This window comes from Salmo salar, chromosome 04 (assembly GCF_965601325.2).
Source record: "Salmo salar chromosome 04, fSalSal1, whole genome shotgun sequence".
Taxonomy (NCBI): domain Eukaryota; kingdom Metazoa; phylum Chordata; class Actinopteri; order Salmoniformes; family Salmonidae; genus Salmo; species Salmo salar.
In genome coordinates this window covers 73080548-73095906 of record NC_138294.1, presented here as the reverse complement: position 1 = coordinate 73095906, position 15359 = coordinate 73080548, and the positions used below count along the sequence as shown (strand labels likewise).

Here is a 15359-nt window from a genome sequence, read left to right as displayed (position 1 = left end):
CAGGCAGGGCAGGCCAGTGGATAGGGTTAAAGGTCTGTTCTTATGGAAAGGTGGAGTAAGTCTAAAAACACTTACACTCTAAACATTGCGCTACTGTGTCAGTCACCACCAAGTACCATTGACCTCCGTTTGAGTACTAGTCCCAGTATCCTACAGAGCACACTAGTAGAGAGATGTGTGTATTTTAGAATGGCTACAAGTTCAGATTTCAGAGGTCCTCAGGTTTGCTGGGCTATGGTGAATGTTGAGGGACTGTCATGTGATGTCATGGAACACAGTGGGTCACTGCTGACTTCGCTGACCATGATCTCCAATAAAAATACACAGCGTGTGGTACTGATAGGGGTAGGAATAGGGCCATCTAGTGGCAACGGAGTGTAAGTGTACAAAGAGTATAAATAGAGTCCCTTATGTTGAAGGTCAAACCCTGAGAGGAATCCAGCGTTCCCACAGTCACAATACAATGGCCAACATTCAGTCCCAGGCAGCAGTATGTCATCAGAACATCTGGCTAGCAGTTTTTCCCCACTAGGATACCCTTCATGACTCACATGGTGAAAATAGAAACTGATCATCACCAAGCAGGGTTGGGGTCAATTCCATTTAAAATCCAGTCAATTCAGACAACCCTGGACCCCCCCCCCCCCCCCCCCATAACAGATCAGAAGCCCCCCCAAAAAACTAATTTAAATATCAATTTGAGGCCCAACCCCACAATTGCCAAAGATATCGACATCAGGCACCCCCATGACATTTTAGGCTCCCCAAGAGTCAATATATAATAAGAACCCTGTGGCTAAGTTAGCATTGCTACTGTCTTCCTGAAGTAGGGCTATTGTTAGACACAGACTCAGCACTGCATTGGCTTTTCTGGGTCAGTGGTATTACTGGTGCTTCTGGAGGACGTTGTGGCATGGGTTCGAATCTTGGGTCCACCATGGCAGGGATGAACCACATTATAGATGCATTAATTTTAGAATATTAGTGTGATTAGTAATAATGCATCTATAAACAGCTAATTTCTCATAAACAATATATATATATATATATATATATATATATTGTTTATCTGACCTTGAAAACAATTATATCCTCATTGGCTATATCCAGATCATTCTAACCATCTCAAACTCTCTATTTAATACACTGACCTGAAGCAGTGACCATGATACAGGCACAAGAAATGAGGTCATCATTATACCTCCATGGGATTGGCTCACTGAGGGAACAGAGTCTTCTAGTAAGGTTTAAAATAGAGCCAGGGTGATTCCTTAGTGAATCAATCTAATACACCTTGACATTTCTGCTGGGTTCACTTCAAATAATTGACTTCTTTCTCAGCAGACCCACATTTGTGCTTATAAAAGTGCTTGGGCAGCTTTCATAATGTTACAACAGTAACTCAAGTATGCTCAGGTCAAGGGTGCACCTGAGTTAAAACAGGAATCAGAAACGGATAGGGCAAATGGCAGATGGGCTGGTCCATCTTTAGCCCAGTGGATTGGTAAAAAACATTTTTTTGACCAGAATTACCATTATTTGGATAATAATGGGTGTCTAAAGGGAAATAAATGTGGCAGTGTGTTAGATATGCCCCAACCGATTTCTGGTATCAGTCTGTCCCTGACAGGAAGGCTCCCAAAGAACTATAACAGTTGGCTAATTCTCATGGTGTTATTTTAATGCAGGGATTAATGTGTTTGAGTGTTATGCCTTTTTCACTACGTGCTATCAACACATGCAGTAGTCCAATAACCCCAGTTCCTAAAGACAGATGACAACACATGCAGTAGTCCAATAACCCCAGTTCCTAAAGACAGATGACAACACATGCAAAATATAAAGAAGGGCAAAGCAGAGACAATTTAGTAAATAGTGGAGGAATAAGGAGTTGGAGAAGGAAGTGAAAACATTCCAGCCAGAGAGGGAAGCAGAAGATAAATCAGGAGAAGGTGTGGCCAATCCAGGCCCACTAATCCCAAATGATCTAGTTCCGCCCCATTCTCCGCCTCTCGCTCTCAGATTAGAAGTGAGGGCCAGAATAAACAATAAAGGCATCGTAAAGGCATCTCTGTCTCTCTGCAGACGACTCCTCAAACAAGAACAAACACTTGACAAACATAAAACATACACCCCTGGCACAAACACGCTTCTGGGTTTCCTCTCTGGATTATTTGGGGTGAGGAATTGTAACATGGACAGATCTCCGACCATACACATAGCTCTGCTGAAGTCAGGCTGGCTTTGGAGACAGAGTGAGTACTGTAGATTCAATGTTTCTCAAATAATGTCATGTTGTAGTCTAACCTCGTGTCTACCTGTTTTGGTCTCAGATATAGCCTTAGCCATTGCAGGTACTATCTTTACCAAGTGTAGACCTCAACGGCTAAACATAGCATAAGAAGTTGTGGGGCACTAGTATGAGAGAAATATCAGCACTGTATAGAACACTTTGAAAGACAGGTTAAGGCCAGGCACCACAGGCTGAAATGACATGTTTGCATCTACCTATCAAGTTTGAGATTTGTTTGCCTTTTGGTCCATTAATATTTTCAAAAACTAAACAGAAACATGCTCAAATCTTGATAAATGTTGATTTTCTTTATTTTATCATACTAGTCATCAGAATGTCATGAATTTTAACCACTTTAAAATGGCCATACATCCATAATTTCAAAGCTCACTACATTTGAATTAAACATCATTTAGAAGCCCATGTAATAGAGAATGTCACAAACAATTTAGCATATTTTAATACAATATTTCAGATAGTTTTAAGTTTAATATTTGTCTAAATTCAACTGGTAAATTGATTGTGATATAATTATGCCTGGCCTTAAGTGGTGTGTGAGGTCTGTAGCAAGCTTTGCTCAAGTCCCCAGTCTGTGCCACTCTCTCCAAAAACAGTTCTCCCATGTTCTTAAAACTGACTCCACTGAAAACAAAATGGAGGACTCTGTTGATGTCATCAAGATCGCTAACAGATTAACCTACAGTACCTACCATTTAGCTTGTTTTGATGAAGCCAATGCACTAAAGGGCATCTTTGCCCTATTTATTGAGTTGTGGTTGCTTGTGAAAACTATTGGCTTTTTAAATAAGATCAGAATCGTTATAGAAGGTGAATGTTACAACTGTTATGAAATCCCAACCCTTACTCTGCTTGTCCAGCCTGGCCATAATCTAATTAGCTTCCTGTCTGTTAGCAAATCAGTGACTCACGCAGAAAGGCCACAAGCCAACCACTGGGGATTCACACGCCAGAGAAAAACGTATACAGATTTATAGCTTCAACGATATAAATACAAAACACTCAAAATAGGGTTACCCATTATAGACCCACTGACTAGAATGCGTCTGAGATTCTTGTAATAAAAATTGCTATATAAATGTAATCTATTGTTATTAGTATTATTATATGCTGAATTGAGACAATCATATCTGGCTGACAGTGCATTTCAGTTAATGTGGATAAATAAAAGTATACAAAATGGTCAAAGTCCAAACTGACCGTTAGGAAAGTGGACATCTTAACCTTACCCCAACTCTACTTCACTTCACCCTCCATCTCTCCCCCCACGCCCTTCCTGCCTCCCTTCCTTCCGTCAGCATCCATCTTAAAGCGGTGGAAGCTGAATTGGTGTGACCTGTGGATCGATGGGAGCCTGGTCTTCTACAAGACGGACAGCAGGCGAGAATTTGAGCACCGAGTGGGTCTCAAGACCAGCTGTGTGAGCGTCAAGTCTGGCCTGGAGAGTGCAGGTGAGGAGGGAGTGTCTGGAAAGATGGGGATGTTCAACATGACAATGCATGCTTCCGAAATGGCAATCTATTCCCTAGGCCTATAGTGCACTACTTTTGACCAGAGCCCCATGAGACATGCTGTATGTTTTATTACAGAAATAAAGTGGACTGAGGAGTCCAAATATCTGTATTGACCTCCAAAAGATTTTGGCCTTTGCTGTGGACTTGTGTGTGTGTGTGTGTGTAACCCTAGCTGTCTATGTTGTACAGGTCTCTCTCCCCCAGAGAACCACCCAAGTGAGAACATGGTGGTGGTGCAGCTTAGAGATGGCTCCACTGTGATCCTGTGTGCCAACAGTGAGGACGAGGCACTGTGAGTCTATTTCTCTCACACACACACACACACACACACTCTCTCTTACAGTGCACACACTCTCTCTCAATCTATTTCCTCTCTTTCTCCTTTTGTCATTCTGTTTTTGCAGAGCATGGAAGTTGACAATTCTAGAGGCGAGACGAAACCCAGTAAGTAAACCAGGGTTTCCCAAACTCTGATTCTTAGAGGACATTATTGTCTTATTGTCTTGTCTTTCCCACTTAGTTCCCGTATGACCCATACGACGACTCGTACCAGTCCGTCCCAATGGACGGCAACAACACCATCTACCTCACCCCTGGATCAGGTAAAGACAACGCAACACCCAAGCTCTGAGTCGTATTCATTATTGCACACTGTGGCAAAATGTTTTGCAACGAAAAATGAAAACAAGCGTTTCTTATTGTACAAGTTCAGGTAGTCCCTCCTTGTTTAAGTCCATTTTCTACTGTTAGGTGCCTAGTGAATACGACTGATTTCAGCAAGTCAACAGGGTGACTCTAGCACTCCTTTCCAAGACTCCCTGAAATCAGTTGTTGACATAACTATCCTGGTTACATCAAATCAGAAAAGTCTAATAAAACACACTCATATTAACTTATGCTCCCGTAAATACTGTAGTACATCCTATATTCAGCATCCTGTCCCTCCCTCCCGCTCCCTCTCTCAGGTACCCACCACATACTGATCCAGAGAGACCCATACGACGGCATAGGAGAGCAGGTGGCACTGGGGCTACTGGCGGGCATGGCGGCGGGCGCTGCCATGCGCTCCTTCCTCTGGATGCCCTTGTTCTTCTGCTGATAGAGAAGGTCTCTGATCTGGACCAGGCTGCTTGCTTGGGCGCCCTCCCCCAGTGCACTAGCTCCATGAGCAGGGAGGCACGGTTGGGAAATTCCCAGGCTGCTGTAGGCCTCATTCCTACAAGTCTTATTGTATTTCACATATATTTTTTTCCCGGTTGCAGAATAATAGTGCACGAATGTGTGCGTTTTAATGTCACATGCACACGTACAGTGAAATGCCTTTCTTGCCAGCTCTAACCACAACAATGCAGTAATCAATATCAATGTAATACTAAAAATAACAACGTATAACAAAAACACAAGATATAAAAATAAGAACACGATAAAGTAAGTAAGCATACTATATCAGGGTCATTGTATGTGTGAGCGAACGTGTGTTGACAAATTGGTTTACAGAACAGGTTGATGGTAACATAAATATGTCCTTTATAACATATGCTGTGTGAACTCAACCTATTTAGTAAAAATGCATATGAAATGTATACTGTATGCAACATACAGGGTGTATGAAAAACAACGTCCCGATCCGCATATTCATTTGCCTGAGGTTAATGGAACCCCCCCCACACAGCACCATTGACTGCAATTATTTTGAGGTGCAAAAAATGTATCACTTTTATTAACCTTACATTCTGTACATGAGCTTAAATACAGAATCTAATTCACTAGTACAATGCTGCTGTTGTCAAATTTAATAAAGGTTTTCAAAGCCATGGATATGAGAATTAATATTCGATGACAGAATACTTCCTTGCTTAATTCCTATATGGAACATAAGGCTACCTGTCTGGAGATGGTGTTCCATGACAGACCACAGTCCTTCATATCCGTCTCCACTGTTCACCTACATGGCTCTTTGGGGCGGCCACACTTTCTTTCTATAATATAAGAGAGAGACAAATATGTAATCAATATGTTAATGTATTACACATCAGTAGTAGCCTACACACTAGTCACTCACAATCTACGTTGATGTCATTTTTCTCAAAACAATATTCACATGATGGTGAACTTCAGAGAAGCACACCAGTAGAGAGAGACAGAGCTCATGAAACTAACCCATCTCCTACCAACTCAGTTAGCCTACATTCAGGGGTGAAATTGATGGGGAATGACTGGGAACTGAGTTCCCAAAGTGACACTCATTTTAACATCTAAACATATCTTTAAAAATGAATTCACACTGACACAGAGGGATTAAAAATCATTTTAAAAACCTGTTTGTTCATGTGGTTTTTAGCATCGATTCATAAACCAAGAATCTGAGTCTGACCCTTCCACATCCATGCCTTCCCAGTTCTCACCATAAAAAAATAAACCATCCTACAAAATCAAGGGTTGTTTTTTGTGGTTTGAAATGACATTCTCCTTAGTAACACTGTTATTCAAACTGGTTAATCATAATGGGAAGGCTGTTGTAAAGTAGAGCTACAGTAAGCGAAATTATGCACTATATAAATTATAAATGACTTAATCTCTAAATGATAAGATTACATATTTAGTCATTTTTTTTCAATGAAGCTCTCAAATCATGACTAAACAAAACCCTTGATGTTGCACCTTAAATAATCGATGATATTCCCTTTTGACGATCAATTGGCATCCAATTATGGTTTCAAAGAGTTCATGGTAGGATATACTGAGATGTTTCTCTACATGGATTACAATATTAAGGTTTAAATGAATGAAAACAACCCCTGAATTAAAGAGGCTATATGGAACTTTTACCTCTGGCGTGCTCTTGAGCCAAAAAGGGTCCCAAAACGACAAATGTTCCAGAAATAACTTTATAGGTCTTAATGACACTCAGAGGGAACCATTAGCCTATAGCCTTGCTGTAATGTTATGCCATATGAAGAAAAAAAACACATTTGCTTTCTTTTACCACTTTCCCAATTTGTGTGATCTTGTATTTTCTTAAGAAAATGTCACCAAACTGCCATATTTTCATACACAAGCCGCGGCCTGCCTAGCTGAGATACCCCCAACTGTGTTCTCTTACACCGACACGGAGGCGATTAAAAAACTGGCGATTTGATAGCTACAACATTGTGTCACCATCACTCAATACTTGTAAAAATGTAAATTCTGAAAACGCTTTACCAATGCTAGTAATGTACAACCGCGGTCCTTCCGCGTGGTAGTGAAATTCATACTTTTAATAAAAACTTGAATCGAATACAACAGCCTACTTTTTCGTCATTTGTGTTGCTCAACTGGAGACGTAACGTCCTTCATGGACTGCTGGCTGGGCTGCAACCTAAACTGAGATTCAATTGGCACATGTGTATTTGCGCTGAGTTGGGCAACACAAATGCGCTCGCTATCCAACCACAGATAGAACAACTGAATGTATAAATATGAAGCATCCGCTTGGCGTTTCTACGGTAGTGAGATAAAGCCCACTGGCGCGCAGTGGGAGAAGGTGGAACGAGATGGATTTTGGCCTACATTCTGCAAATGTTGTCATCGATTAAACGTTTGATCTTAATACAGTTTTCTGTTCCCAAAAATAGAATTCATTATGATCAGAGTGGACTAAGTTTTGTAGACTTTAGCCTTGCACACGCGCATTTCACATAGTAGGCGTTCCCTAACAGAAATATGCAGATATATGCTAGAACAGAACAATAGGATCTCGCCAGCTCGTGCTTGGCTCTGCCCACCTCCTTGCTTGTTCTGCCCACTATGACTCATCTGTTCCCATTGGAAACGACAGGCTGGGGTCTATCTTGGTTTAGTTATAAAAATCTTTGGTCCAACAGCGCCATGCCAGCCAGGATGCCTGCATGCCCCATGTGCCCTTGTTTTTTTTTTTTTTTTTTTTTAAACAATGTCAGGTACATACAGGGATGACAGGAAGGGTAGTGGTTTTTCTGGCTCAGGTTCAAAGAGACATGCCATTCCACTGAACCTGCCCTGGAGACGGTTCCTTAGCCACTGAAGAGCCTCATGTGTGGACTCTCAAGACAGAGGGCTGTAGTCTTTGGCCGGGTACAGGTCCTCCACTGACTGCACCTGGTTGTGCATGGCTGGCTTCGTAGGGCCAATATTGTGAACTGTCAAAATAGGCTGCATGGCTACACTTTTGAGCTCCATGTAGGCATTCACATGTGGTAGAGAGAATCCCCTGGTCACCTGCCAAGAGGAAGGATGTTAAGTGCCATATGCCTTTCAATACATGACTTTGAACACCTTGAAAAGCATTTATTGCAAGAAATGTGCTATATAAATCAAGTTTGATTTGATTGATGACATTACAGCTGTAGAATATTTAATCAACTAATTTTCATGAGGACATTTGCAATTTGGGATTTTATCACCTGACATATCAATCATATAGTTGGAAGGATCCTATAAATCAAAACTATGTGAATGCAGGTACCAATCAGAATAAATAAATACTGTGCGCTGAAGATTTGTCTCATGTCAATTCTGAATGTCAATAGATTTTTAGATTCATTCTCATCAATGACAACATTCTAGAACTGAGTTATCACTCATGTAAGTCTGGTATCCGGGGTAATCTGGTTAATAATTATATAACTGATTAAGTGTCTCTTCCTTGAAGAATGCTGACAGCTGTATATAATATATTGTATTTAATAGCTACACTCACCAACACAGGATATCCCTCATGCTGGACCTGACCAAACTGATAAATTGCCCCTCACTATAGTTGCACTTCTCCACGTGGCTAGACTTATAGTGGTCTTTTAATGCTATTATGCTCATCCTTGAAAAATGCCATAAGGTCTGAAATAGACACCAAAGTCAACATACTGTACAAACTATTATCTAGGCTAAGTAATACACAATTATTTGATCTACTGCTCTGCTAACTAGCTAGCTAAAGTGTAATAAGTGGCTATCTAAAACAGGGAAAGAGTACAGAAGATTGGGAAGAAGTTCAACTCTTTATTCCATTTTTTTCCAAAACAGCACATGGATTCATCATGGTTTGGGCAATGGTATCCGTTCGCCCTGGTGAACGGTAGCCGACAGTGTCGGATAGAGATGATGTCCAGGAATTTGGTCTTGCTGAGGTCTTCTGTTACACGTCAGTTATCTTCCAGTCTGAGATCTAGAATGAGGCCCGAGTTCCTAAATTGAAATTCCGAGTTGGATGACCGTTCAAATCGATTACAAATAAATGTAGGCAGTTGTACTGAGAGGAGACTGTGCCACTATGGCATAGTAAACGCTTTTGAAAAAGCAGACAAATTCAAGCAGTTACAAATATCTGTGGTTACTACCTTATCATTACTTTCACAAGTAATTGATTGAACACCTTAGATTATTTCGTATTAGATTACTTCGAATCGATAAAGAAATCACTAGAAAGCAATAGAAATGTTACTTTCAGGGAAAACTCCAACCATCAGAAACGATGTTTACAAAATGAAAGCAGTTGCATTATGGGAGAACAATGATTGACACGGCAGCCATTTTCCTACGGGGCGCCCTGTTCCCATTGTGTGAGAGATAGTAAATACTGACACTGCTAGAAAACCATAACATTTATTTCCTTGCGAAAAAACGTTTATATTCACGTCAGGTAAGTGGCACATTTTGGCATATATTTTTGTCTAAAACACTTAACCACTGTTTTATATAAGTTTCAGATGGGTTAAACTTCATTTTATTTTAAAATAGCATTTTATTCCGTCGGTGTGGAAATGGAGAAGCGACTGCCGCGATGCTAGAGAAAAATGCTTTCTACTTCACTGGCCGAGGCAGATGTAAATTCCGCTCCAGTTTCATGTGCATTTTTACTTCGCTTGTACGGTATAAACAAACGTTCACCTACAACTCAGAGCGACTTTTTGGATAGCTACAGTTGTCTAGTTTTATGTTTTAATGTTCGTAGTTCTGAACATTGTTTAGTTTTTCGAAGATTTTTGAAAGTTTCTGTCCCGCTCTTTGCCTGTATATTGGTAGGCTCATTCGATTGCTTCTTCATCTGCGGCCATAATCTTGCGGTTTAGAGGGCGGAACTAGGGTTTGTGGACCCACCCATACGCTGTAAACCGTGTATCTCGATTGGTCGACAGCGACGACATTGCCCACTGGATTGGATGTTTTTCGATAGGCGATCTGCATACTAGTTTTATTGGTTGGGCAGTATCCCAGTATTCACGGATAGGATAGTGGCCCGCTGTTGCTGGTTTGCAATGTAGCTGATCAGCAAAATAGAAAGTTATCATAACAGAGTAGTACTCCAGACGGAAGCGTTTCAGTCATCATTTCTCAATAATAGCAACACACTAGTATACATCTAACATTTAACACTTGTATTGCAATATATTTGCAACTCACATACTTTTTTGGAATTGTATCTAACAGAGCATTGTCGACACATAAAAATAAACATTTAAATGTGTTTTTACCTGTCTCTCAGGTGATCACTAACTCGTCATGGCTCGTACCAAGCAGACCGCCCGTAAATCCACTGGAGGAAAGGCTCCACGTAAGCAGCTGGCCACCAAGGCTGCCCGCAAGAGTGCACCGTCTACTGGTGGGGTCAAGAAGCCCCATCGTTACAGGTAAAGTATCGGTTCACCTCTAGAAATAAACATTAGTGTTTACCACAGATCGTACATGTCATGGTCAGCTAGCAGTGGTGTAAAAAATACTTTAAAAACTTTTACTTAAGTACAATTTTACTGGATGACTTTTACTTTAGTCATTTTCTATTAGGGCATCTTTACTTTTACTCAAGTATGACAATACGGTACTTTTTCCACCACTGTCAGCTAGCGATACAGCTTGTGTAAAGCTTGTGCGAAACCACAGAGGTGGTACCAATTCATATTGGTGTGGAAATGACTTGACACTCCAATTGGTCACTTGGTGTGTTCAAAATGGCACCCTATTCCCTATATAGTGTACTACTTTTGACCTGAACCCATAGGGAATAAGGTGCCATTTCAGATGCAGATAATGTTTTCAATGAGCAGTTCCACAATCCTTATAACTAAGCAGTGCCTGCTGGTAAACGTCACCACTCAATATGTGGGGCAGCAGGTAGCCTAGTGGTTAGAGGGTTGGACTAGTAACCGAAAGGTTGCAAGATCGAATCCCCGAGCTGACAAGGTAAAAATCTGTCGTTCTGCCCCTGAACAAGGCAGTTAACCCACTGTTCCTAGGCCATCATTGAAAATAAGAATTTGTTCTTAACTGACTTGCCTAGTTAAATTAAGGTACAATTATTATTTAAAAAAATCTAATTAGCACAGCCAGACACGACCAGTAGAATTCAGCATGGGGGAAATGATCGATGAAGTACTTACTATAGTAGAATATAATCACCCCCCCCCCCCAGTCATACTGACTGTGTGTTGGTTCCAGGCCCGGCACCGTGGCCCTGCGTGAGATCCGTCGGTACCAGAAGTCCACTGAGCTGCTGATCCGCAAGCTACCCTTCCAGCGCCTGGTGAGGGAGATCGCTCAGGACTTCAAAACCGACCTGCGCTTCCAGAGTGCAGCGATCGGAGCCCTGCAGGTCAGTGGCTGTGTGTGTATGTGAAGCTCTGTCCCCCTTAATCCAGATCCTGACCTAATTGGCCTACTGCACACACGGTAACAAAACAACATGCTCAAATTCTTTTTTGTATGCTGACTTATGCATATATATGTGTGCGTGTGTGACATTTCTTCTCTCTGTCTGTCTGCAGGAGGCCAGCGAGGCATACCTGGTGGGTCTGTTTGAGGACACCAACCTGTGTGCCATCCATGCCAAGCGTGTCACCATCATGCCCAAAGACATCCAGCTGGCACGTCGCATCCGCGGGGAGCGTGCTTAACCCGCCCTCCTTTCCTTTTTCTCTTTAATGTTTCACCTCTATTCTCTTTGTTTCTTTATCTCTCACCGTCCTCACTCCCTCATTCGCCCCGCCCTTCCATCTCACCCCCCAGCCCCCCTCTCCCTGTTTTCTTCTTGGTAGACTTTAGAGTAACCGTGATTATGATGAGAGAAACGTATTGAAAAGTCTCGTCTCTCATAGTTTTTGTCTTCAGCAGATGTTTTAGGGTACCTTTTTCGTGCATGTAGTAGGTGTCGCTGATCAGACACACACACACACACAGGTTTGTGCGTCCTCAGCTCTCATAAAATAAAACTCACTCACATGCACAGGTGGGCAGACCAGAAGGGCGTCGCCCGGGGGCTAGTCTGCTTAAGGGGAGTGGCAACTTCCACAGCAGGGTGCTACTAAAACTAACCCCAGGGCTGTTGGTGTGTGGGTGTGTGAGCGAGCTCTGATCAGCCAAGCAAATTGTATTCAACAGCAAACAAGTATCATCTTGGTTACTTAAAAATAATTGATGATTACTATCATTGTGGATATTGTCTATTTTTTTTAATATATATATAATTCATACATATACACCTTTTCTTTTGACTACTGCCAGAGACATCAAAATAATAATAAGAAGAAAAAACGAAGTGATTGACGTTTGGCAAACTTCTGTTTTTACAGAATTATTTTTAAACCAATCAGAAAGAGCTTCTCAGTTTCATAAGAGCTACTGTTCCAATGGCAGCCACATGGGGGTGATATATACCAGCCCCCCTCCTATTTAGCTTTTTCTCACTATTATCTGTCATTTTCCATGATACTACTCTCAATCTCTTTACCCTATCTCCTTCTCTTAAGGTTAGTTGTGTTCGGCATTAGAGTTGTTACACCAGTATGAGTTGACTTTGTAGTAGCGAGAGTTACTCTTCAAGTTTGGGTTATTTTCTGACTTTCTCTCACTTCCTTTGTATACTGAACAAAAATATAAACTTAACATGCAACAATTTCAACGATTTTACAGTGTTACAGCTCATACAAGGAAATCAGTCAATTGAAATCAGTTCATTAGGCCCTAATCTATGGATTTCACATGACTGGGGCGGGTCGCAGCCCTGAGAGGGCATAGATCCACTTGGGAGCCAGGTCCACCCACTGGAGAGCCAGGCCCAGCCAATCAGAATTTGTTTTTCCCCACAAAAGGGCTTTATTACAGACATAAATACTGTTTCATCAGCTGTCCGGGTGGCTAGTCTCAGACAATCCCACAGGTGAAGAAGCTGGATGTGGAGGTCCTGGGCTGGTGTGGTTACACAAGGTCTGTGGCTGTGAGGCCGTTTGGACGTACTGCCAAATTCTCTAAAACGACATTGGATGCGGCTTATAGTAGAAAAACTAGCATTCCATTTTATAGCAACAGCTCTTGTGGACATTGCTGAAGTCAGAATGCCAATTGCACGCTCAACTTGAGACATCTGTGGCATTGTGTTGTGTGACAAAATCCCACATTTTAGAATGGCCTTTTATTGCGCTGTGTAATGATCATGCTGTTTAATCAGCTTCTTGATATGCCACGCCTGTCAGGTAGATGGGGCAGCAGCGTAGCCTAGTGGGTACAGTGTTGGACTAGTAACCGAAAGGTTGCAAGTTCAAATCCCCAAGCTGACAAGGTACAGATCTGTTGTTCTGCCCCTGAACAAGGCAGTTAACCCACTAGGCTGTCATTGAAAATAAGAATTTGTTCTTAACTGACTTGCCTAGTAAAATAAAAAAATATCTTGGCAGAAGAGAAATGCTCACTAACAGGGATGTAAACAAATTTGTGCACACAATTTGAGAGACAAGTTCTTTGTGCATATGAACATTTCTGGGATCTTTTATTTCAGCTCATGAAACACTACATGTTGCCTTTATATTTTTGTTCATTAAAGATCTGACCATAGAATCTGTCAGTTTCCTCAATTTGTGATAAGCAATATAACCTCATGTTTGTTTTCTTATATTTGTTCTTATTCCTCAAGATTTTCAGATGTTTAAGCTGATCTTTGTATTTTCCAAATTCCTCATATTATGGTGGTAATAAATAGATGTTACACAAAGTAGGTGTCTTTGTCAGTTTCCTTTTCTACAAATGTTTCACTCTTTGCTTGTGTGCATAGTCTGTAAGATTTGTACGATTTTGATTGATGAAACATTCCAGTGGGCTACCTCTTGATTTGAAAGAATATAACTTCTAGATACAACTAGATTACCTTATCATAACAAAAAAACTAAAGACCTAGAACTCGTGTTTTTGCAGGCAAACAAATGGCAAAGCTTCAAATCATGTTTTTAAAAAGTAATGTACTCTCATGGAATGTCATTACAGAAACCAACTGCTGTTTGCATGTGAAACCAGTAGAATGTTCACTGCTTAACTCTTTTCCGTAAATGTTTTATCCTGAAAATCTCCCCAGTCCTTAACGATTACAAGCATACCCATAACATCATGCCCATAACACCACTATGCTTGAAATATGGAAAGTGGTTCAATTATGTGTTGTATTGGATTTGCCCCAAACATAACACTTTGTATTCTGGACAAAAAGTGAATTGCTTTGCCACATTTTTTGCAGTATTACTTTAGTGCCTTGTTACAAACAGGATGCATGTTTTGGGATATTTTTATGCTGTACAAGCTTCCTTCTTTTCACTCTGTCAATTAGGTTAGCATTGGGGAGTAACTACAATGTTGTTGATCCATCCTCAGTTTTCTCCTATCGCAGCAATTAAACTCTAACTATTTTAAAGTCACTTCTTTAAACCCTGGGCGGTTTCCTTCCTCTCTGGCAACTGAGTTAGGAAGGACGACTGTATCTTTGTAGGGACTGGGTTTATTGATTTACTGCTCGACTGAGGGACCTTACAGATTATTATATGTGTGGGGTACAGAGATGTTAAACTATTGTTCCACACAGAGTGAGTCCATGCAATTGATGAACTTATTTAGGCTTGCCATAACGAAGGGAAGAAATACTTGACTCAAGACATTATAGCTTTTCATTTTTAATTCATTGTAAAAAAAAAATCTAAAAACATAATTCCAATTTGACATTATGGGGTATTGTGTGTAGGCCAGTGACATAAACATCTCAATTTAATCCATTTTAAATTCAGGCCGTAACACAACAAAATTTGGTAAAAGTCAATGGGTGTGAATACTTTCTGAAAGTACTGTATCAGAGATCTGTGTGCATACAGGTAGACAGGCCTGTTTTCTTTCCTAGTTCTTGTTGCAATGCCTGACCAGAGGGTGGAGAAGTTGAACAGCAGTAGATTCAGCACAGTTGTAGCTGTGTAAATTGAGGTTATGTTGAGCCAATGGCAATTTGAGCAAATATAAGTGTTTTTCCCCCCAGATGTAATGCGAGGCATTATCGCTGGGATATGAGGCTAATGTTAAAAGTGTTAAAAGTGTTGAAAAAAAGTGCTAAGTGTATAATAGGTGTTAAGCCTGTGTCAAAAGATGCTTAAAATTATTGTCATTGTATTGAATTGTGTTTGGGAAATAAAGATAGACATGGTTTTAAAAAGTATAAAATGGAAACTCAAATGGTAATGTATAGATGCATCACTGACTACACCAAAGTATAGCAA

General features: G+C 40.9%; 2 protein-coding genes across 2 annotated transcripts; both read left to right on the top strand.

Annotated features, from left to right (window-relative positions):
• Positions 1–1169: 1169 nt before the first annotated feature.
• On the top strand, positions 1170–5655 carry plekhb1 (pleckstrin homology domain containing B1). The gene is made up of 6 exons (XM_014197710.3): positions 1170–2255; positions 3610–3762; positions 4015–4117; positions 4230–4269; positions 4346–4427; positions 4791–5655. Exons 1-6 carry the CDS (start codon positions 2195–2197, stop codon positions 4922–4924), a joined length of 573 nt encoding a protein of 190 aa, XP_014053185.1. The 5' UTR covers positions 1170–2194; the 3' UTR covers positions 4925–5655.
• Positions 5656–9197: 3542 nt separating this feature from the next.
• h3f3c (H3 histone, family 3C) lies at positions 9198–13825 on the top strand. The gene is made up of 4 exons (XM_014197705.3): positions 9198–9484; positions 10328–10472; positions 11278–11431; positions 11604–13825. The coding sequence occupies exons 2-4, from the start codon at positions 10345–10347 to the stop codon at positions 11730–11732; spliced, it is 411 nt and encodes a 136-aa protein (XP_014053180.1). The 5' UTR covers positions 9198–9484; positions 10328–10344; the 3' UTR covers positions 11733–13825.
• Positions 13826–15359: the final 1534 nt, after the last annotated feature.